The sequence below is a fragment of the Sebastes umbrosus genome, chromosome 10, assembly GCF_015220745.1.
Source record: "Sebastes umbrosus isolate fSebUmb1 chromosome 10, fSebUmb1.pri, whole genome shotgun sequence".
NCBI lineage: Eukaryota > Metazoa > Chordata > Actinopteri > Perciformes > Sebastidae > Sebastes > Sebastes umbrosus.
This window is the reverse complement of record NC_051278.1, coordinates 29,144,766-29,169,972: the sequence shown is the minus strand read 5'-3', so window position 1 is coordinate 29,169,972 and position 25,207 is coordinate 29,144,766. Positions and strand designations below refer to the sequence as shown.

The window sequence follows — 25,207 nt, the reverse complement described above, 5'->3', positions numbered from 1 at the left end:
ATTTCAACTGTTTTAAATGCAAATTTCCTAGTAAAAATGTTTGTGTCAAAATTGGTAATGAAGATGTATCTCAATGTATCTCTCTGTCTCTTTTATTTTTGCTTAAAAAAAGATTGTTGCTAAGAGATGGCTTGAAGATAAAGTAAAAAAATATATAATTTATAAAACAAAACAATTAAATAAAAGGAACAATAAGTCCCCACCCCTTTTGCAATTCTAACCTACAACAGTGCAGGTAAATAAAAAGCTGCCCTGGAGGGAGACAGAGATGGAGAGAGGAGAGGGTTTGTAGACAGAGAGCCAATGAGAGAGAGGGAGGTTGGGAGTGTGTATGTGCGCGCAAACACACAGAGAGAGAGAGAGGGAGAGAGAGAGAGAGAGAGAGAGAGAGAGAGAGAGAGAGAGAGAGAGAGAGAGCGAGAGAGAGAGAGAGAGAGAGAGTGGTTTCTACTGTTGACCTGTCACGCACAATATTTAGCATGAAGCCCTCCCCCCCCTCTGTATAGTGTGTGTGTGGATCCAGCCTCAATCCTCCACAGCCTTCATGCCTTCATGTCTGACAGCACCACTGAGGGAACAAGAAGAAGAAGAAGAAGGAAACTGACCGACTGAAGCTTTTTTCTGACTTTCTAACGCACGAGGGAACTTTTCGTCCATGTCACCAGCAGACCTGAGACCAGGACACCCATCAGGACACCCATCAGGACACCCATCAGCCTGTAGACAAGCGATCTGCCTTTTCCACGGATTAATTTAACCACACCGGGGATCCCATGTAAGTGAAAAAGAAACGCACTTTTCTCTGTCGTCTCTCCGTTGTTTTTAAATCTGGTGTCTGGAGTTCATCCATCCAGCTGCGCTTTTTCTTTTTCCCATTTGTGCGTAAAAGTTGATCAGATCCAGCCGAGATGGAGCCGAAGCAGATAGGGGCCTCATTAACTCTCTTCTATAAAGTACAGTCTGAAGCTTTTTCCATTAACATCATTAAGTACCAAAAAAAAGAAGCTTTTTAATGGTTGTGGATGTGGCTTGAAACAAATAGAAAAAGGACAAATTGAGCAGCAGGAGTTGCCTTTTAGGTGCGCGTCCACGGAGCACTTTAGTATTATTATTATTATTAATAATAATAATAATAATAATAATAATGATGAGTGTATTGCATTTTCCATTCAGACAAAGTGATCAACGTGATTATAAATTCCTAAAAAAATATTTTAAACTCTTAATTCAAAGAGCAAAACCCGCTAAAGGCTTCCGCTAAATGTTTAATAGGTTTAATTACTAACATTATTTATTGGCTACCGCTGTGTGTTCGCTATATTCTAAAAATCGTCCTGCAGACAGAGACAGTTTATGGAGCTATTTGGGTGAAGCAGCGCTTCCACTCCCCAAAAAGAGCCCCAGTATTATACATATAATACTAGTTATTCTGATAAAACTAGTATTATTCCGATAATACTAGTTTTATTCTGATAAAAGTAGTTTTATATCTGAACATCGATGTTTAGAGCTGCTATGTTGTCTCCAAAATGCTAAGACTTCGCAGAAGAGGACGTTGTGAAATATTTGGGAGGTCAAAAATATTTGGAGATGTGGAGGAAATTGATAGGTGGCAGGTGACTCCCGGGGGCCACAGGAGACCGAAAAACAAAGCTGTACACACACACAAACACACACACACCCCACACACACACACACACACCACACACACACACACACACACACACGCAAACATTATGACCAGACAATTTCAGGTTTTTAACCATTTAATATTTAAGAGTGACTATTCTTTCTTATAATATAATAATAATAATAATAATAATAATAATAATAATAATAATAGCCTAACAATAATAATAATAATAACAATAATAATAATAACAAACAATAATGATAATAAAATGATGTAAAATTAAAGTCAACTTACTAGTTTTTCCGGATTTTAAACAGCATCTCACAGTCTTCCTCGGCGGATGGATATTTTGTAAATGTGTATATTTGGTTCAATATTGATTTTAAAAAAATAGTTCCTTATTGCACCCGGCCTGTTGTGAGACCGAGGCTCATAAACACTGTGAAACCTGGATTCTATTCTGCTTTATACTCGTTTAAAATAAATACATGAGTAAAAAATACTGTAATTGTCGAAAAGTCAAAATAGAAACGTTAAATAAATAAATATTGGAGCCCACAATGCACGAGTATTATTTTATATTTAACAATATATAAAAAGGCTTAATCCGTATTTTTTAAGGTTTGAGCCACGGCTCCTTTAACTAAACTATCCTTTCGTTTTTGTTAAATGTTCTTTTTTGAAAAAAAGGAAAACGAAAAAAAAAGAAAGAAAAATCAAAGGCCAGTCAGTCAGATTTGCTTTCTATAAATCACCGGGTTAGATTTGCTCTCCAGCAGCAGCAGGCCTTCAGTTAGGAGCCTCTTTTGCATCTGTTCCCAGGTCAGGACATATGAAAATAACATTTGTTTAATTGAAGTTCACGTTTGGCCTCAGGGTATAAATGTAAATCTTTCTCTCAGTGTTGCCACCCCGCCTGTGAGTGTGTGTGTGTGTGTGTGTGTGTGTGTGTGTGTGAAGGCCTCGGCAGCGCATCTATTACTCACTTCAAACATGTTGAACTTCATTCAGAACTATTATCTATAGTCATTATAACGAAGAAATCAAACGCTTTATTACTCTTAATAAGAGGCGGGAACTATCATTTGAGCTTAACCGGTAAAATGTGAACTAATTAAATCCCCACAATAATAAGAAGACGTTTAAAACAGACCAGAATGTGCAGCCCAAAAAATATGCATTTACATTCAAAGCGGTAGTCGTGATATTTCATTTCTATTTATTTAATTCTTTTAAAACTATAAACTGCAATCTTAACGATTCACATTCCCCTAATATTATCGCCTAAAATTATAAAATAAAAATATAATAAAATCGACAATCATCACATCATTGTTAGAACTATGATCCCTACACTCATTTCAATCATTTCCTACACATTATACACTGATAAATATATATATTTTTGGTGCACCGAAATAAATGATTGCTATGGAAAGTGTGCGTGTTAATTACTGCGGTGGACTGGTATTGTGTGTGTGTGTGTGTGTGTGTGTGTATGTGTGTGTGTGCAGTGATTGTGCAGCAGGCCTCCTCGGCCTCGCTCCTTCTCTCATATGCAAATGTGTGTTAGAGGAGGGCGCAAATTAACATCTACAAACATTGGACTGAAATTCCATCTGCCGCCTCTTCGAGGAGGCCCTTAATAAGTTCTCAGACAGCAAAGTGACACACATCTTAATCAACTCTTAATCCCGGGAATTAATTCTCGACGCGTTTATGAATAATTCCCGGGCTAATGCGCGCACTCCGTGGAAAATGCGAGCAGTCTGCCGCGCGCACTGCCAGATGGACCCGGCAATCTCCCCCAAAAATGAGAGGATTTTAGCTTCCATTCTTCATTTTTTTTTTTTTTTATTATATTATCATCACCAGATATATATTTTAATGAGATGGGTGTCTGCTTATGCAAACTGCAGACTCTCATCTTGCTGCTGATTGGAGTCCATTTGTGATTGCCAGTAGTAAGAGAGTCCCATACTAGAGAGGTAGAGAGGTGGCTGCTTCAGGGCCGCAAGGGCTCCAGGAAATAGACTGGGCCTTTTTTTTAAAAGATGAAAAGAGGGTAAAAAAAGGTAACCAAAAGAGCTCGGGATTATTTTAGATTTTTCATAAAGCTCACTGAGGAGTTGGCTCCTCACAGTGGGATGTGTTCAGCATCATCATCATCAGCACAGCCTCCCTGGAAGCATCAGAGTGGCTCAGTGATCCATCTGACTGTCAGCTACTGAGGCCTCAGCATGCTTGTTAGCTCAGTGATAGCTTGTTGGCCATATTGAGCTCAGAGGGGGGGGGTCCTGATTTTGGAAATATAATCTTGTGGTGCCCATGATTTGTGTGTGTGTGTGTGTGTGTTTGGGTGGGGGTGGGGGGGGGGGGGGGGGGGGGGTTAGGGTAGGGTACTGACACCTTGTTCTGCTTGCATCACCTGCACGCCCCCTCAGTGCCAATCCAAGCCAGCCTCTCAGCACCACACTGACTCCAGGCCCGTCTGTCCATCCATCCATCACTGCCACGGTGGATTTAGCCTTCCGGACTGGCTCACATTTATAATTCTGACCAAAATACTGGACCTTGTTAATACTAGACCTGGGCTCTGCCTTTCACAAAGGGGGACAGCTGTTGCTCTGTCAGGCCAGAGTACCCTGACTGACCTGGGACCGCTTTGATTTTAACACCCAGAGAAACACACATCTACAGCAAAGGTAACGCTGCCTCAAGCAAAAATTACTACTTTTTTTGAATTCTAAAGAGTTAAATTTAACATAGAAGCTGCTTGTGTGTTGACTTCATCTCTTGTTGTGTTTTGCTGTACACGTTCGTGCTGAGTTGTTCTACTTTCAACGGAGGGAAAGCTCAGTTTTAGCTCGTTCAGGAGGACATGAAACAGCCTGACCTTTCTTGAAAGAATCCTACAGCAAAAGGTGATAGCAAGCTGATCGCTTAAATGTTTGCCAGATCTGTAATTTGCCTGTAACATTTTAACACGGCAGGTTGTGAACACGGTGCTACGGCTCTATCAGATGGTGAACACGGTGCTACGGCTCTATCAGACGAGGCTCTTGAAATGTCAGATCAGGGTTGTTTGAAAAACACAAAAGGAGACAAATGTGAGATTCTCGTTCAACCATATAAGTACTTACAGAAAAGCCGGCTTTAATTCAAATAGTAGGTGACATTTATCGAGTCATTCAACTAAACAAAAGGAAAAAAAACAATATTTGCGCAGCCATGAACAAGAGGGGAATCTGATCTTTCTGACCCACAAATTCATATCAGAGGCTCATTAATCTAAAGCCACAACACAGAGGCCGTGTGCTGACCGAGGTAATCTCTCTACTGGGAGACTTGACCTTATCCTTACTCTCGCATCTCTTTTCCCAGGGATGCGGGGACGGCCTCCGGCCGACCAGCAGAATACCCATTTTCCTGTCTCCTATAATCTTTTGTGAAACGCTCCGATCATTCTCACGGACGCCAAATAAAAAACAGATGCAAGTCTTTCTTTAAAGTCTCTGGAAAATGTTGCTTGTTTTAGCTGTGACAAAATGTGAACTGTGCCATCAGGCGACATTTTGAAAGGTCGAGGCGTTTGTTTGTCTGGCCCGGAATAAGACGGCAGATGTGTTTGATAGAAGAAAATGTGGACTCACCTATCGGATGTCACAGATATCCAGCGGTAATAAGGTGCTAAACCTTTAATCAGAATATGCAGGTTGGCTTTAGTGCAGCATTATGTTGCTTTGTCAGCGACTGACACAATGTTAAGTGAGGCTGAGGAAGAGTTGGAGAGAAAGCTAATGGCTTACAGTGATGACACTGTTCTTTTTTGTTTGCCAAATTTCAAATCATTGAAACCAGAAGAACATGGGAACAAAACGACAAAGCAACCTCTCTTTGATTATTCTAGTTAGTAAACAGTCTCTGGAAGTCTGGCTTCTGGTCTGGATTTCCCTTTAAAAACTGGATTTTCCTTCATATCTGTTTTCATATCTAGTATGTCGCTCTGTAATGATTTTGTTATGAAATTGATCCGAGTTGGTGTTTCTGCTCCTCGTGTCTGCTAAACACCGTGCTCATGTTCTCAGGATTGTGTTTGGGATTTTGGGTGTTTTAATGAGAGGGATGCACCGATACCGGATTGGATACCGGACCGATACTGACTCATATATCTTGATCATGACGATGGGGGCCGATAAATTCAATTCTATGTTTATATACTATCTACTTTATATACTGGAATTTTAATTTAAGTTTTGACTAACCCTTGTAATTCCTGCTAATTTTGAAGACTTTTTTGCCAAGTTGTCGGTGTACGATTTATTATTTTAATTATAAATAACAATTCAGTAAATTTATATTTATGTATTTATTTGTTATATTTTCTTTTACAAAGTTACGAAAGCAATTTTTAAGTCAAGCCTGATGTTGCCTTACACATAAAAGAATGATCCCAGTGAGGCATACGGCTTATTAATGAATTAAATGCTGGTATCGGATCGGTACTCGGTATCGGCCGATACCCAAAGCCCATGCAGGTATCGGTATATCGGCACTGAAAAAGTCGGATTGGTGCATCCCTACTTAATGACCTGAAGAGGAGATTACATTCTGCAGTTGTGTACACAGATAACACATTGATTCAGAAACCTTGTGGACTAAAAAACTTGCATTTAGACAACAGAAGTTAAATTAGATTAAAATATAATAGAAACTATATAATGTTCAAAGTGCGCAGATGGAAATACAGTCATTTCAACTGTTTCAAATGGGAACAGTGAGTCTGGTTCAAGAGTTCAACCAAGTCGTACAATGTGATGTTGTGATGGCGATGCCATGCCATGCTCCCCCCCCACGAGGCTTCACATTTAGCAGAAGTCACATGTGACTGGCACACAAAGGACTGACATGGTGTCCGGCAGAGTGCATGCAGGGAAACACGGAGGCCAAGAGAGGAGAAGAGGAGAGGAGAGGAGAAGAGAGGAGGAGAGGAGAGGAGAGGGGGTAGTGCCACATACAGTATACGCCCCCCCCCCACCCCCCTCAGAAAAGCTCAATTTGCTGCTTGTGAAGCTCGTCTAACCACAGCGGCGACTCCATCCAGAGGCTGGCAGCAGCCACACAGTCAACAGGGATGGTTAAACCCTCAGCTCAGACTCACTGTTTGACTTTCAGGGATGAGGTTTATCGCCTCCTTAAATCTTTGATGACATGGATTCATTGTAGTCTACAGCAGCCTTAAGACTTTGCCTCTGTACCTGTAAACTTTCGGTTTTACTTGCCAGTGTCCTGGGAAACGCAAGGCAAACACAAAAAGGAGGGTAAACAGTAACAACCACGCTGAGTTTAGGCGGGCTGAGCTCTTCCCTTTACGCCTGCTGCATCCCTTTTTATTCCTCTGAATACCTGTTTCCTACATTTCAAGTAGTGGTTTGTCCCTTAAGTCTAATACAGCTGAATAACGTCTAAATGTGACATCAGGGCATAATAATGAAGTCACATGAGGACATCATGAGCAAAACCTTTGATCAAACTTGTGAAGTAAATATTATGCTTATTTTTGACTTTCTGAGTATTGAAATAATCCCAGACATCTTTCAACTAGGACGGTGTGAATGTCCCCCCTCACACACACACTTACATTTCCAAGGTGTTAACTGCTCTCAGATAAATAAACCACCAGCTATTTTTGGGCCTCCACTGAGCGTGCAGTAGTTCTACCTCACCGGCTAGAATTTGTCTTGGAAATGTCATCATGTATTTTACAGCAATAACTCTCTGGCTCTCCCCACGTAGCCCGAAATAGAGTCAATTCAGGGCAGCTCTCGTTATAGCCGCTTATGTCAGGCTCATATAAAGGGATCGGGATTACAACCAAGCAGGGGGGTGAATGGAAAGATCAAAGAGGAAATAGAAACAGAAGGCACCGCCAAATTAAACAAATACACACAAGCCCACATCACACGGAGTATATACTGATATAAATACATTGATATTTTACCCCCCCAATAGGAAAGGAGTGAAAATAGGACCTATGTTTGGGAGGGACATGGTGTTCTTCAACCAAAAACTACAGAAAAAATGCATTTACATCAATAAAAGAAGAAATCAGGACAAAAGAATTAGAAATGCTTTGTTTCTTTGATAAAGACTGTTACTGTGTCTGCATCTTGCGCTGTCATTTTAGACTATCAACCGAACATTAAAAGATTTTTACCCAAAAAAACAAGTATAGGCCACAGGAAGTGGCAGAACTTTTTAAGGCTTTCTGTCACTTCTGACAAACTCAGTGAAAACCGTCCCATCATCCCCAGTGAGAGGCTTACAGGGCAGTCTGGATGTAATGTGATGCATTAGAGGTAAAAAACAAAACACTTGTTTCTAAAGCTTTTTGCTGTGTTATAGATGAGGGTGTCAATTAATATATTAACTCCTCTCTTCTTCCCTCATCTGGATTATGGCAACTGGATGGGAGATTTTAACCCAAAGAGTGGGGGACATAAAGAGGACATGGTCCTCCTGCATGCTCAGCCTGCAGTGATCCTGGTGGAGAAGATCACCTGCTGTGTTGTGTTGTGTTGGATAATGATCAGTGTTCAGCTGGTCTGAGGCCTACCTTAAAAAAAAGAAGATATTCAGGTCATTCAGGAAACCTAGACACACGGTAGGAATAGTGACAGAGCAGACCAGGTTCATATAGAATAATATAAATTATAGAAATATTAGGTGAGTAAATCAAAAATGGTCTGAAATATTACAGAAAATACAACATGTTGATATTAACGTGTTGGAACTTTATATTATGCAATTACAATGTTATTTTGACAGGGTGGGGTAGGGGGGTTAAAGTTGGATGTTGTGACATCATCATATAATTATGATATCAATATAAATAAAATGTATTAAATGATCTTCATCGTGGATGGACATCGGCTGCATTTACATGATTAAACGATGATGTTGTTGGTCATGAAGGTGAAGCCTGACGGTCTTTCCGTGTCTCTGTGTCTCTCTCTGTCTTTAGAAGCTGGTGATGGATTTCAACCTGCTGACGGACAGTGAAGCCCGCAGCCCGGCGCTGTCGCTCTCTGACTCCGGGACTCCGCAGCATGACCAGGGATGTAAAGGCCAGGACACCAGCGGTCAGTCAACTACACCCACCACCACCACCACAGCCTGTCTGTCCGTCTGTCTCTCTGTCTGTCTGGACAGATGTTACTATACTACACGGAGCTCTCCCGGTGCACCACTGGATCAAAGCACGTGATCTCGAAAGTGAAAGAAAATGCTCAGAACATCCCGTGCACGCAGAAACATGAAGGCTCATCATGCAATAGAAACGACAACGAAACACTATATAATAATAATGATAATAATAATAATAATAATAATAATAATAATAAGAGGAAGAAGAAGAATACCCTATAATAATACTAATACTAATACTAATACTGATAATTATAATAAGAGGAAGATGAAGAATACCCTATAATAATACTAATACTAATACTAATACTGATAATTATAATAAGAGGAAGAAGAAGAATACCCTATAATAATACTAATACTAATACTAATACTAATACTAATACTGATAATTATAATAAGAGGAAGATGAAGAATACCCTATAATAATAATAATAATAACAATAATAATAATAATAATAAAAATAGGGATGAAGAAGAAGAATACCCTAAAATAATAATGATAATAAGAGGAAGAAGAAGATTACCCTATAACAATAATAATAATAATAATAATAATAATAATAATAAGAGGAAGAGGAAGAAGAACAACAAGAATATCCTACAATAATAATAATAATAATAATAATAATAATAATAATAAGAGGAAGAGGAAGAAGAACAACAAGAATATCCTACAATAATAATAATAATAATAATAATAGTAATAATAATAATAATACCGAGAGAAGCCTCCATATTTCTGCCCAATAGCTTCAGCTACATTATGAATGCAAATTGTCTCCAAAACCAACAGACAGTAATTATGTAGTGCTTTAATAATGTCCTCCGTGTTTGTGCATGCTGGCTGGATCAGACCGAGGTTTACCGGGAGATATTCCCGCCTCTCCCGCCATCCACCTCAGAGTCTCAGCTTCAGCTCGAGCGCAGTTTAGCAGAGTGCCGCGGGCCGCAGCTGACACGCTGTATTATAATAATAACATAAACGCTTTGGACTTTCAATAATGAAATTAATTGCAAAGGAGCGAAAGCTGTTTCTCCTGAGAGCATCAGACTTGATTTGTTTCAGCCCACTTTAAAATCCACTTTTAATAATCTCTATCTGATGGTCTACAGACAATTATTATTTTTAATTAAATTAAATTATATTATTTTTATTGCAAGACAAAAGACAATACATAAACAGAACAACAAGAGGACGATAGGAACAGTCAGTTAACACATTTCTGCCATATAGGATGAGAGAAGCAGGTGATGTCTGTCTGTGTGTGTGTGTGTGTGTGTGTGTGTGTGTGTGTGTGTGTGTGTGTGCGTGTGAGTATAGGGTGGATATACTGTATGGAGAGAGGAGAGAAAAATAATGCATTTAATAAGTAGCAAAGGTAGCTAACTAAGGGAAAGCATAGGGAAGGAAATAACTAACTACATAAATAAATGAGCATAATTAATTGTAAACTAAAACTTTAAAATCCACATTTAATAATCTCTATCTGATGGTCTATAGGCAATCCAATGATCTGTATTTACTCATCCACAAAGTAAATAAAATGGACGTTGATTTAAAGGCAACATGGTCATCAGCACATTTCTACCAGGACTGAGAGAAACAACTAAATTAATTATGTTTTGAAATAATAACTCCAGGTCCACTATAGCTTTTTTCATCAGGGTTTTGTTGTCATGATCACGTGATAACAGGTGGTCATACATAGGTAATCACATATAAATGCTGACAGTTGATTGGTGGAATGTTAACTTTATACTCTGGTGTTAAAAACTGCTGTTATAGGCTCCATAAACTGATCCCATGATCAACACATGACAAATAATCACCTGGATAGAGTTTCTCTCTGACTTCTCCATATAGTGTGTAACATGTTAACCCAGCCACCCAGCTATATCTATCTAGTGGTGTGTGTGTGTGTGTGTGTGTGTGTGTGTGTGTTTATGTGTGCGTAACCCAATCTAATTGCTAAACTGTGTGTGGTTAGAAATCCAGTCCTAACAAACTGTCAAACACAAACTATTTGGGAGAGAAATGTGGTGTAAAATGCTGCGGTGTAGTATCTCCTGCTGCTGCTGCAGCCGTCTTCTTCAGGAGGACTCGTGCTTGTACTTATTTAGGCCTAGAGAGAAAATGTACTCATTTGCTGTCTGTAAACTCTCTGCTGCTGTTTTATAGGGCCTAAAATGTCAAAGTGATTATATGAAAAAGGCCCAGATGGTGTGTGTTAGCACAGGAAAAGAGGAACAGGAATCCTCTATTGACAGATACACTATCTCAGTTGCATTTCTTTTGCATTGACACAAGGAATTGGGAAAAAAAATCTGCTGATGATGTATTATTATTGTAAATAATGCAATTATTATTTTTTTCTACTTCTGTGAAAATCTAAATCTAATTTACATGTTTTATTAATCAGATATTAATCACAACAAAAGCCTATAATAACAATAACAATACAATATGATGTCATATTCATCTAATAATAAGATGAAAGATTCTTAGTCTTATGTCTAAATTTGACTAATTAAAGCCCCACCCTCCAAATAAACATTAAAATTAAATAAATAAATAAATAAATAAATAAATAAATAAATAAATAAATTTAAGTTTATTTGTTATAAGATTCCAGCAAATAGTCACGTCCCGGTGATTGCACCATGACTATATGACTACGTTTTCTGCACTAGTCCTGAATGATCCTTTTTTAAAAAGATGAATACACTTCTTACACTTCATTGTTGGTGTTTGTTCTTCTTTATAATGAACACAAAATACCACCTAAAATCTGGACTGGTGTTGTGATGAAGTATAATGTGGCTGCCACGCCTTATACCACACCGAACTGACGCCCATGCCACAGGCACAGACATGGCTTCTATCACAGTGTGTCTCTTTATAATCAGCTTCCTCTCTGAAAAAAAAAGGTGCAGCTCCTGTAAAGACTGGCTTTGGTTTTAACCCCTGACAGCAAATTTGTCGGACTGCTTTTAAAAGCTCTGACTACTATGTGATAGTCCATTTGTAGCTTTTTATTTCTGGGAATATATTCTGAGTTTAGCTGTTTTCCAGAAGGTAAAAGCCTCTCGCCGTTGTTGTCTCTGAGAAGCTGACCTGGAACAGCTCTGTCGTGTCGGCACATTATCAGTCACATTGCTCCTATTGTTGGTCAGCGCCCCCACTCTAAAAAGGTCTGCCCTTTCCTCAGTATTGTGTTATAGACTTTGGCCTTAAGTGACAGCTTACCCAGTGTCAGTTTACTGCCAGATAACAGCCTCTGCCTGGCCCTTATTGGTTTTGCTGGCGGCCCTGTGGAGCCTCTTTTTAAACCCCGCTGATTATTTCGAACTGCTCCGAGAGCTAAGCCCTCGCCAAACAGAGCCCAACTTGCCCCAGTCACAAAAGCCTGATCCGCGGGATTAGCTGGCCAACTAATTTCACTTCTTTCTGTGAGGTCCTCAAAATGTGGGAGTCAGATCTGGCAGAGAGAGAAGCCCCGGCAGACATAACATGGATGTGTGGTCCTTTAAAACTCACCGCGCTTGGGGGCCAAATGCAATCACTCACTGGCCCCGCACGTCTCCGAACGTAACGCAGTGTTTGGAATCATTCGGTCTCGGCGGTGTCACACCCATGCTTGTCATTTTCCAGCCTGTGGGATGGAGGGATTCCAGATGATGTTTGATAGGACATCCAGTCAGCTTCAGCAGGGATTGGATAATGCTGATGCAATCCAGGCTGAAAGGTGTCACAGTAATGTTTCACAGATACACGATGTGTTGATATACTTTTGCTTCTCTATAGTTCAAGAAGTATGAAGGAATATTCATATCTTTGGTTTAAATTAATTTCTTTTAGCAGTGTCTCTCCAGGGAAATTTCCAAAACAACAATTCTAAACTCCACCGAACTTTATCTATTCTATTTTCTACAACTAAGTACATTTAAATACAAATACCATAGTTAAGTAAAAAAAAGTTGAGGTACTTTACTTTATACTTCCATTTGATGCTACCGTATCCTTCTACTCCACGGCATTTCAGGGTGAAATATTGACAGGAATACTAACTAGTTACTTTGCAGTTTACATATAGCAAACATTGTGTATGATCAACTCAAAAATTCTGTATTTGTATAGATCAAAATCAAACTACCCGGCTTTATAAAAAATGTGTTCAAATTAATGCTGTGCTGCTTAGTGCTGTTTATACACAATCAAATATTATTAATAATAGTCCAATGAGATATATATATCTATATCTATATATATATATAGATATATATATAAATAAATAAATGATGCAGACGCCAAGTGTCTCAGAACACCGTTTTCTCTGTTTTAGTTATAATCCCAATTTTGGGTAAGTGAGGTGAGATGGATTACAAATAGGTCAAAGCATCTTAGATTTCTCTGTTTAATCCTGTAAGCATCACTTAAGGATATTACACAGTCAAATAATGGCAACACCTGCTTTATTACCCAGTCTCGAGGAGGGGCCCTGGATTAAAATCTACTTTTATTGCCTTTTTAAAATGCAGTGTGTACATGGTGCATACTAATAAATACATTTGTGCTTAGTTACATACATGTGTGAGGGTCAGTAGGTGCCCACAGCTCCTTTTCCTTTCCCTGAGTGTATAATATGACAATGAACTGATGATCAGTCTGTGGTTGCAACATATTGATTTCTCCTGCACATCCTCACCACTCTCAAAACACTATCTTAAGTATTCCACGTCTACAGATGTCTACAATCTTTAAATGAGCCAGTGATGCACTGTTTTCATGTTATTCTGTCTCTCTCCTGAGCTATACACCTCCCAGTGTCCTAATGAAACCCGTCTTCTTTCTGTTGGGTGTGCAGACACAGAGAAATCCCACCAGAACCAGCTGGATGAGTCCAGCGCCGAGGACGGCTCCCTGAAGAAGAAGCAGCGGCGGCAGAGGACTCACTTCACCAGCCAGCAGCTCCAGGAGCTGGAGGCCACCTTTCAGAGAAACCGCTACCCCGACATGAGCACCAGAGAGGAGATCGCAGTGTGGACCAACCTCACCGAGGCACGGGTCAGGGTGAGTACACACAGAGTTTTGTTACAGCAGCTGGTTTCCCTGATAAGGTCCTCCTCTCTGAAGGCGTGCTAATAAGCCAAGTGAAGTATTTGGTTAGAATGAAAGCCGAATGGAGCTTTTCTCTCGCATCATCTTGTGGGCAAAGGTGGCACATTTGTAGAGCGTAGAGCCCTTTAAAGGGATAGTCTGGGTGTTTCCTCAGTGGGGTTGTATGAGGTACTTCTCCATAGTCAGTGTATTACCTGCAGTAGAGGAGATTGGAGTACCGACAGCAAAATGGATTTTAGCCACCTAAAAGAAAGGCTCACCTAAACAAATCTATTTCAGTTCAAGTGCAGCTATATCTAGAATATTTTTTGATGACGAACTGAACTGAAATTGAAACTATCTGCACTCCCTTCAAAGTAGCCAGACCATAGACATATATACGTAGACGCCACATTGCATCCTGGATCGTACGTGGGCGCCATATTGGACAGGGCAAGACTGACCTGAAAACACATACAAGTGAACGGGGGAGCTGCCGTTTTTCTGGATAAAAAGCACTATAACGTCTACATTTCTCAACCGATTTCAACGAGTCGTTTTATATTCAAACGTTTCAAAACTAACATCAAGAGCTTAAAATCGATTCTAAAGCGAACTGGAAGCCAACGGAGTGAGTAAAATACGGGGGTAATGTGTTCACGTCTGGAAGCGTTAGTTAAAAAGCGAGCAGCGGCCTTTTGCACAAGTTGGAGGCGCGCGAGGAAAGACTGGTTGAGACCAACATACAGTGCATTACAATAATCAAGTCTCGAGCTAATAAAAGTGTGAATCGCCATCTCAAGATGGTGCCGATTGAGGAAGGGCTTTACTCTAGCCAGAAGACGAAGCTGGAAAAAGCTTGTTTTAACAACAGAGTCAATCTATTTATCAAATTTCAAACAGCTCATGTAACTGCAGGCAAAATATATGATACCTATATTGTTAGAAAATACAAGAAAAAAACAAAGTTCATGTAGGTGCAATGTTTTATTCCCTTATAGCAAAGCTTCAGTTCACACATGAATCCCAAATGTCAACGGTGGCGCAGAGTTCGCCCACACCCAGGGGTTTGGTCATTGTAGCTATATGGAGCAGGAGGACACACATTCTGATGGATGACAATACAATCCCTGGCCTGCTATACAAGTAATGGATCAAATTAATGTTGGCTGGATGAAAGGTCACATAGCGCACACTCTTGGTTGTTATTTAGAAAGGACAACAGACTACACTATGGTCCGGGCACTAATATCTATCAGTGGCCTTTCTGAGCCCGACACATGCCCGAAACACTTCACCTGTCAGTTTGATTCATGAGATTTGTCAGCGAGCATGTTGTTAATCATAAGCTGCAGACTGATGGGACATATTGATAACCGAGGGGTCTAGTGATAGAGGGTGTGTGCTCTACAGTCTGCTAATGTGTGATGTGAGCTAGCGGAGCAGAAGACAGAGTTAGATTAGCTCTGAGAATATCTCGTGAATGTTCAGTGGAAGTTTGTGCAGAAATAAACGCTGCAGCTCCTCCAGACCAACAGAGGTTTCCTGGCGGCTGAGTGGAGTGACGGGGGTTAACTACGGAGTGAGTAACGTTATCGACTCCGGCCCCAAGCAGGAAAAGTTGATAGAGTTTGTCCGTTCTGAGCTACTGTAGAAACATGGCGGACTCAGTGGAGAGGACCCGCTCCCTCTGTAGATATAAACGGCTCATTCGAAAGTAACGGAAACACGATTCTTATATCAGGTGATTACACACTAAAGAAAACATACTCATTAATAATGTATTCCATTTCTGCTGATAGATCCCCCTAAATGTTGAAAATGATGAAAAATGTGACTTTCAGAGACTTTGTTTCCTGCCTTTTGGTGACTTTCAAAGAATGAAAATAACAAAAAAATAAGGAGGCTGCACTGCAACAGCATTTTTATGTTAAACTTTTAATTTTATCTTTAATTCTCAGGAAAGAAAACTGTCTAATTTGCCCCTCTGCTGTGAACTTGGCGTGTGAATCTCTGGCATAAACTAATATTCATCTGTTTTTATTTATTTTTTGCCCCTGCTTGAGTATTTCTTTAGTTCTCTCCATGTCTCTCACTCACTGAAGGCCCTTTCAGACACAACGTGACAACGGCACCACTGCGCTCTGAAACATTATTATTTCCAACGGCTTGCGTCGCGCCACAACAGCGTTTCACTAAGTTGAGCAAAGCCCAACTTTGGGCGTTTGCACTCTGTGGCGAGCACAGCTCAAACATGAGCTCAAACTGCGCTGTGTCGCGAGCATAGACTGCTCTCTTCCGCCGGGAAACGACATTTGGTGTAGCTCTATTGTCGTCCAGATTATACAAGCTGTACAGCGCCAGAAACAGGTTGAGATAACAAAAAGGAAAAACTAGTGTGAAAATTTGTGATAAATTAGGAGAAATACAGGAGAATTGTGACCGAACTGTGACCGGGAGTCTCCCAGGAAAATCGGGAGTATGACAATGAATCAAATGACTATAATGTGAAAGATATTACTCGTATGGACAAACCCACAGTGGATAAACTCACTTTACACTATCTGTCCAGCAAACAGACAAAGCTAACGACTAGCTGGTAAAATTGCCGTAATAGCTGCCGTAAATTTGAGACACTTACGGCAGCTACATGCACTACTTTTCAAGCCATTTGATAATAGAATGCCTAAAAATCTGTTCATCAATTGGGGAAAACATTATAGTTACCAAGGGAAACATCAGGCTGTATAACCTCCATCTTATTTTGTATCTAATTGTTCTCCTACTGTCTTTATCATTCTGAAACCAGAGGTCTGTACTATGAACCAGGATTTGGGGTTAACGAGGTAACTTCAAGTTTAACCCTTCGAGGGTTTTCAGTCCTACGACGGTGGATCACTTCTTACCGGGGTAGATCACCATGGTAACTTATGCTGAACACTTAACCTGCTCCGGAGCAAGTTATGTTCCAGATAAGAGATCAACTCGTATGAAAGCACCTCCTACTGACCAATCAGAGCTCTGTGAGCAGATTGTATGATAATATTACACAAAGACAAAGAAGTTGAACTCATAATCCAGGCTAAAAACAACACAGTTTAAACTGACAAATGCAGGAAGGACAGCTGGCTGTATGCTGTGGGTATTTACCGCTTTGAACTATGTTTTTAGATTTATTTTTTTACTTGATCTCAAGTCCGTTTCACACCACCTGAGAGGGGGATGCAGCTGAAAGAAGGGTGAAATTTTCCTACACGCCACATTGCTGTTAAAGGGCGTAATGAGGTGTGGTCTATTCATCCAGTATACTCTGAAAGGCTTTTATAATATCTAGCCGACTATGTCTGACTTTTGAGAATTCTGTTAAATTAATAAGTCTGTTAATTTACACATTCATACATCGTCAGTTTTTTTCTTTTGCCAGCTGTCCTTCCTGCATTTTGCAGCTTCAACTGTGTTAATTTTAGTGGATTATGTGTTTAACTTCTTCGTATTTGTCTAATATTATAGCTATGCATTTGTAAAATGTGCCGCTCTGCTGACAGTAGACTTGTCCGTGTTTGTGATTGGTCATATGCTGTAAACCCCGCCCCTTTCATGTGAACGTGTTCATAGCCAGAAACCCTGGGTTGATTTACCGAGTTGATAACCAGCGTCGCAGGACCGCTTAGAGGGATCTGGGTTGATAACGAGAAGATACCCTGGGTATGTTGAACTCGCTTCGTAGTACAGGCCTCTGAACACAACAAATGTTGAGGATGACTCATTTTCACTCCTGCCACCTTAAAAGAGGCCACATTTCCGTTACTCTATGTAAATGTCACTGCTACTTCCTGCATTGGCGCTGAACATTTAGACTGGACATTATTCCAACAGAGACTGGACTGACCATTTGACCATTTCACAGAAGACAAAGATAAATGTGGTTGCACTCGAGCCAGTGAATAACCTTGACATTCAGCCTTTTACGCAAACCTTCTAACAGCATTGCCTCCGAGTCACGGTAAAGATTGGGTAGCTTCTGTCGCCTGCCGTGGGGGTTTCCCCTGCTGTCACTGAGTGGGATGGAAAACTCACAGTCATGCACTTTACACTCATATTAATGGTCAACAGCATTCTGTTACAATAATAACAGAGGATTGGATGATACGCAGCATGTATGCCAAGGGGGTCAGAGACTCGGCCGAGCAGCAACGCAGGAAAAAGGCCAGTAAACGTTTCACGAGGATTAAAGAGATAAAAGATGTGAAATGATCTGATGTGAAACGAATAGATGACCTGCTGTCAGATTCTGTATTTGTATCCACAAGTGAAAGGTTTCTGATTCAGAGCAAAAGTTTGTCCACAACTTCACACTAAGAGGAACTCGGCACAGTTTTCATTTCTAAAAAAATCCCTCAATTTAGATTTTCCACTAAAGCTTTAATCCGACTCACATCCTCCAAATATAGGACCATAAAATGACAAAATGTGAAGATTGCCCTTCCCTGACATTTCTTTCATTGGGATTTCACAATTCAAATAAGTCAATGATTAGTTTTAATAAGCCTTGCCTAGTATGACTGTTTGATGATACACTTCAACTTACTTTCTGGGATCATTATGTCTTTCCAAAAATTCTGGATACATACGCACACAATATTACTGAAAGTGTCTGAGAGGGGCTGGGATACTCCGACGAGATGGGGTTTTTACAATTAGACTTTATTGACTCCTGACACTTTCTGATAGTTAAGGAAGAAGTCATTTGGAAATAACTTCTTCAGTCAGTCTATTCTTTCCTTTTAGTCTTTATTATAGGTGAAGCTCTGAAAACACCTCGTGCCTTATAATCGACAAGTGGGCAAAATGATCAGTGACTGGCTGTGTGTCGGTCATTTTACTGCCGTCTGTCAACTTTGAAATGAATCCTCCCAGCAGCGTGCGCAGTATATATATACGTATATATGTATATATGTATATATGTATATAAAGTAACGTTTTAGTTTTTTGTATCTAAAGTTACACATGGTGCGATGTTTTTAAAAGGCTGATAAAGCTACAGATATTTTGTAGACACAGCGGCTTTAAAGTAGACCCTTTTTTTTTGGACCAAGAATTACATAAAAGAATAAATATTAAAGTTCAAGTCTAAAGTAGTGTGTGTGTACTGAATGAGTCGCCACAATTACAGTTTAACCCTTGACAGATATACTGCTGGATTCTGGATACTGTACAGATCTGGGGAAGCAGCCACATCACTACAACCAGGAAAAAATGCTGAACTTTAATATTTATATATCTATACAACCAATGTGTTTATGATTTAATTAAGAGCAAACATTTTTTTTATCTAGCTCTTTTCGTTGCTAATTTTGCTCTCAAAGTGCACCAGATTGAACCATTTCACTTTAAAATGTAGCTACTAAAGGGGTAGGGTAAATATTTCTGTATTTTTTCATATTGCAATAAATGTAGCAGAAAAAATATTGCAATGTCACTTTTTTTTCAACATCGTGCAGCCCTAATTTGTACATTAATAAGAAGGTAGCACAGCATTTTATTTTAATGTGAAAATATATATCAGAATAATCATGATTAACATTTTGGCCCTACAACACACACATTTAGTCATGCATATTTTGTGTTTTTGAGAAAAACTTTATTTTGGGGCTTTAAGGGAAGCATCAGGGTTCAAAGAGAGTTCAACAAATGGACTGTACACTAAAATGATTTTTCTCCTTTTGGCTTCCGTAGGTGTGGTTCAAGAACCGCCGTGCCAAGTGGAGAAAGCGGGAGAGGAACCAGCAGGCGGAGTTATGCAAAAACGGCTTTGGTGCCCAGTTCAATGGACTCATGCAGCCCTACGATGACATGTACACGGGCTACTCCTACAACAACTGGGCCACCAAGAGCCTAGCCAGCAGCCCGCTCTCCGCCAAGAGCTTCCCATTCTTTAACTCAATGAATGTAAGCCCCCTATCATCCCAGCCCATGTTCTCCTCCCCCAGCTCCATCCCCTCCATGAACATGGCCTCTAGCATGGTGCCCTCAGCGGTGGCCGGAGTTCCCACCACGGGGCTCAACAACCTGGGCAACCTCAACAACCTCAACAGCCCGACGGCGCTCAACTCGGTAGCCGTGACTGCGGCCACGTGCCCCTACGCCACCACAGCCAGCCCCTACATGTACAGAGACACCTGCAACTCCAGCCTGGCCAGCCTGCGGCTCAAGGCCAAGCAGCACACCAACTTCGCTTATCCGGCAGTGCAGAACCCTGTGTCCAACCTGAGCCCCTGCCAATACGCTGTCGACCGGCCGGTATGAAGAAGAAGCTCCGATGACGACCCCTGACCCCGACTGACCAGCTGTAAGTCCACAATTACCCCACTTCACATCTCTTCGGCTCCATCTCTCAGCTGCCAGATGTGCTGCAGACTGGCAGATCGTGCTCTGACGGTACACAATGAGAATAATCTCCGAAACTGACACAACAAACAGACGTGCCCAGATGGACCACCGCGCTTCAAAAGGAATTCTTTCCAGTTTGTGAGACTTTGTCATTGAACTGACCAACTGCTTCAAAGGATTTATAAAGATTATAACCATTATCATTTTTTCCTTCTTTTTGAACTGCATGATTAGAGTAAAACATAGTAACCAGAGTAAATAAAACATGGATGCTTCAACTGGACTGGTGGTCAACATCTTGGCCAAAAAAACATCGAATGCGATCTTCGCTATAGTGTCGCAGGAAAAGGGACCTGTGGTTTGCGGGAGAAAATGGAGGATGTATATAATGGACTTTCTTGTTTTGTATGTGACAAAAAAATATATGAAAACGTACTTTAAAGATGAGAAAAAGCATGTTCTTCAAAAGCAAAAGGCCCTAGGTTTATGTACTATGAGCACATCCTTTAGGAACTTTAAACTTTGTTGTGAATTCCTCTCCCCTTTGGAAGGTCATAGGTCAAAGGTCAGCTCGGACGGGGCAAGAGGAGGGCAGTCCTGGAAAGTGAACACAACTTCCAGCGGTCAAACACAAAAACAACAATTTACTCACGTACCAGAATATCAGCGAGATTTGTCAAGTAAAAACTCTAAAAAGCCATTGAGTATATAGATTTGTGTGGTGTTATACAAAGGGAGTCCATGACTGTAAAAAAATGTATGTAAGAGTGCAGTTGTCATAACAAAAAAAAACAAGCTTTTTTTTTTCCTGGTGTAGCCTGCTTTGTCTCATTAAAGAACCGATTAAAAGATCCGTTTTTATCAACTACAAATGGGCTTTGACATCGAACGGAACAGTTCATATCTCTGATCTAAAGCTTATGGCTAGTTGAGTGACACAGCGCCAAAACAGAATGTCCTCACAACAATGAGCACAACGCCATGGAAACCCAGACTCACTTCCATGGCAACCCAGATGCGACGACGAAAGCGAGTTGTAGGCTGGAGGGGAGATATAGATGTTCCTGATGGCTGCTCACTGATACGTTTGACCTACACTCCCGAGTGGTAACCGCAGGCTATCCAGTAACACAGCAGGAATTCACAGAAGCCGCGGCTGAAGCGGGGCCAGGATTACATAAGGGCCTCAAGGAGCGAGGTGTCCCAGCGGAGTCACAAACGCGGGGTTAGCAGCCCATCAATCCCCATCAGCCCCCTGCAACTGTTTATTGCTCGGACATTTCCTCTTTTTTTTTTTTTTTTTACGCAGGTAAAGTCACATTTTTAATCACAGAGCTTCTCTTACATATCTTTCATGAGGGTGGAAACATCTCAACATTTAGACCACTCAACACTGACATTCTGCCGCTAATAATTCTACTACTACTGCTTATACTACTGCTCTCAAAATATCTTTTAAAAACAGTTGTTATTAAAATGTTCTTATAGGAAGCAAGTGATTAAAACTTGTACACATCATTGTTTAGAGAGAACAAAAACCTTTCAAAAGTAAGTGTAAATGTTTTGGCGTATCAAATACGTTGAAAACAAACCATACATTGGCTGTTAAAGTGGCAGTAGGCAGAATGTTTTTGGCATCATTGCGCAAAAAATCCATAATAACCTTTCAGCATATTGTAATTCAGGAGTTCTGAGAAATAACTAGACTTCTGCACCTCCTCATGGCTCTGTTTTTCAAAAATCTAGCCTGTGACGGGAGACTTTGACCAATCACAGGTCATTTCAGAGCGAGAGAGCGTTCCTATTGGCTGTGCTCTGGCTGGTGGGCGGGGCTTGGTATTTCCTCAACTTGATCTCAACATGGCTGCCGGGTCACAAACTTTCTCATTTTATAGCTAAACAGTGCACTACAAGATGTTTCTGAAAACATTTGAGGAGAGAAATAGGCATTACAGTAACAGAATATTGATTCATATTTGATCAGCGCTGCCAAGTTTGACCGTTTGGTCGGAGTTTGCGAGTGATTGACAGCCAGCTCTCATAGACGGCAGCTGGACGGCAGACTCCAGATCAGCTCTGACTGCTTGTTTTCCCTCGGTCAGTGAAATCTTGCAGATGTCATTAGGAGCACCGGAGGACACCGGAGGCACATGATTATTTCAGATTACCTGTCTCATGCACTACTGTCAGCATATAGTGACCGTTTTAAAAAAATAACTTTTTTTTAAATTAGATTTGCTACATTTCTACCCACCGCTGCTTCAACTCGAGGTCCACTTACTAGCTTCAAATTAAATTGTGAGGCAAAAAAATGTATGCAATATAATTTTTTGATTGAATAACACAGAAAAATCTCTGTTATTATCTACATGGAATATACCGGTAACATAATAATCCTAACTTTTTCTGTTGCATTTGTTTTCGGGGTTTGTGTGTTTTTGACTTTGCCTCATTGCTGTTAATATATTTGTTATGGCTTTTTGCAGCACACTTTTTTTTTTTTTTTTCCTTTGCAGGCCATTGTCGGCCACTGTAAAAAGGCACATTGCAAAATAGAGCATTTTCATGAATTTATGTGAAAATCAAACAGATTAAAACAAACAAAAACATTCTGCATTAAAACAAAAATCTGATAACTGTCACTATTTTCCCTACATAATTACTTCATAATTACACAATTCTCTCCAGCAGACTTTCTAAGAAATAATTGTTAAATTGGCCAATATGAAAGTCTAAATGCTGTCTCAAAGCCCCGCCCCATCTTGCTTCTGGTTGAGAAATACAAAATACTAAAGGATGAATACAGGGTCTAAAAATACTTAAAGCTGCAGTGGATATAATGGCACAAATATGATTAAAAAAAGTACTTTTTTTATAAAATGAAATGAAAAAAATCATGTGCCTCTGTGTCCTCCGGTGTCCTCCGGTGTCCTCCGGTGTCCTCCGGTGCTCCTAATGGCATCTCCAAGATTTCACAGATGAAAACAAGCAACCAGAGCTGATCTGGAGTCTGCCGTCCAGCTGCCGACTATGAGAGCCGGCTGTCAATCACTCGCAAACTCCAATCAAATGGTCAAACTAGGCAGCGCTGATCAAATATGAATAAATATTCTGTTACTGTTTGGATGTAAAATGAGAAAGTTTGTGACGGCAGCCATGTTGAGATCTGTTGAGGAAATGCCAAGCACCGCCCACCAGCTGGTGAACAGCCGATAGGAACGCTCTCTCTCTCTGAAATGACCTGTGATTGGCCAAAGTCTCCCATCATGGGCTTGTTATGTCTCAGAACACTTGAATTACAATATACTGAAAGGTTATTATGAATTTTTTTCCCAATGATGCCAAAACCCTTCTGCTAACTGAAGCTTTAACTTCATAATGTAAACCTCCTGTAAGAGAAGGAAATGAGCTCAGTGTCCTCAGTGGCAGCTGGCCCTGTTGAAGCCAGAGAGACTGAATCTTAGAGCAGAGCAGTGGCCTGCTGCTAATAAAACAGTAGACCTCACCTGTGTTCTAAAGCCACACTACTTATATACTCTCAGCAGGTTTTGAGTCTGTAGTGTGTTCACACCAGAAAAGTGACAAAATTCAGTCAGTGTATACTAAAAAACACTTGGCGGCGAGACAGCTCCAAAAGTTTTGCATTTTCTCTGGGATATTTAACCCTCTGAGACCCACAATAGACCCATTTTTGTCTTTTTTTAGGGGGGTATTTAGGAGGAGATAGCAGGTCAACAGTAGATGTCACATAAAAGTGGTGTACATCATCTGAAAGCTGGGAACCTGATTAATTTGAGATGCAGCTCAGCACTGTGTGTCAAGTTGTCAAATAATTAATTAAAATAAATTGTCCCTTATAGGACTTAGAACATTATGGTAGAAGTATATGATGTCTATCCCCATGCTCTATTATGTCTCATAAGTTGTTGCAGCAATTTCTGGACTGATACCATTTGTTACACAGATTTGGTGCTAAATTTAAAAAAAGTTTACCACTCAAGAATTGATCAAAAATGATCAATAATCCCTCCAAAATACCACATTAAGACACCAAGACCTTGAGGAACACCAGAGAAAAAGCCATGCTGTGATTTAGGATAAAAAACTTTTGACATTTGGAGATTTCTGCAAGAATGGCATTTTTCGGCGTTTACGTGGCGAGCTCTTCTACTCAGAAACCCCCTTATTGTCAATCTAGCTAGTAAAGCCATCCATCCTCTGAATGCTCTAGGTCTCTAGTTTGTGGCTTTTAAGTTTCATGAGGCTGTGATTATCCTAGAGGTCACCACAGGTCATTTTATAAGGTGAGGTCAGGTTTCAAAAAATGGTTTCACTAAAATGAAATGGCTACAATGGGGCCTAACATAATCACACATGAATACAGTTGGGCTCATTGGATCCACAAGAGTCTCAGCTTTACAGTGATCCAATTTATGTAATTCCAAGACTGTTTAGGGACCCCAGTATGCAGAAATATTCAGATACACCATTTTAGAATAGGAGACAATAACACATTTATACTGCATTCAAAAAACTGCATGTGGTTATCATAAAGTGGGCATGTCTGTAAAGAGGAGACTGGTGGGTACCCATAGAACCCACTTTCATTCACATATCTTGAGGTCAGAGGTCAAGAGACCTTGCTACTGGTCTACTAAAGATGCACATATTGCTATTAAGTATGTTGATTTCTTGTATACAGCAAAAACAGCATACTATACTATAGTATATGTCTATAAATAATATGGAATATGACAGCAGTTGTGTCTCCAGTTTTGCTGATTGTCATGTTTTAAAATCAGTTGAAGGATAATATGCTCCTCCAGCAGACATATATAGATATAGATATAGATAAACACTCATGGTTGGAAATGCAC

General features: G+C 40.3%; 1 protein-coding gene across 2 annotated transcripts; it reads left to right on the top strand.

Annotated features, from left to right (window-relative positions):
• Window positions 1-437: 437 nt before the first annotated feature.
• pitx3 (paired-like homeodomain 3) lies at window positions 438-21,181 on the top strand. Of its 2 annotated transcripts, none has more exons than XM_037783396.1 (4): window positions 438-775; window positions 8,658-8,775; window positions 13,708-13,913; window positions 19,677-21,181. In XM_037783396.1, exons 2-4 carry the CDS (start codon window positions 8,667-8,669, stop codon window positions 20,244-20,246), a joined length of 885 nt encoding a protein of 294 aa, XP_037639324.1. In that variant the 5' UTR covers window positions 438-775; window positions 8,658-8,666; the 3' UTR covers window positions 20,247-21,181. The 2 variants fall into 2 exon arrangements, with proteins under 2 accessions (XP_037639324.1, XP_037639325.1); XM_037783397.1 differs by lacking the exon at window positions 438-775 and adding an exon at window positions 4,183-4,338.
• The last annotated feature ends 4,026 nt before the right edge of the window (window positions 21,182-25,207 follow it).

Excerpts from the sequence above, each read along its gene's own strand:
- pitx3 (XM_037783396.1), top strand. The coding sequence starts at position 8,667 with ATGGATTTCAACCTGCTGACGGACAGTGAAGCCCGCAGCCCGGCGCTG. Across the intron at positions 8,776-13,707 it reads TAAAGGCCAGGACACCAGCG|ACACAGAGAAATCCCACCAG; the intron begins GTCAGTCAACTA and ends TTGGGTGTGCAG. Across the intron at positions 13,914-19,676 it reads TCACCGAGGCACGGGTCAGG|GTGTGGTTCAAGAACCGCCG; the intron begins GTGAGTACACAC and ends TGGCTTCCGTAG.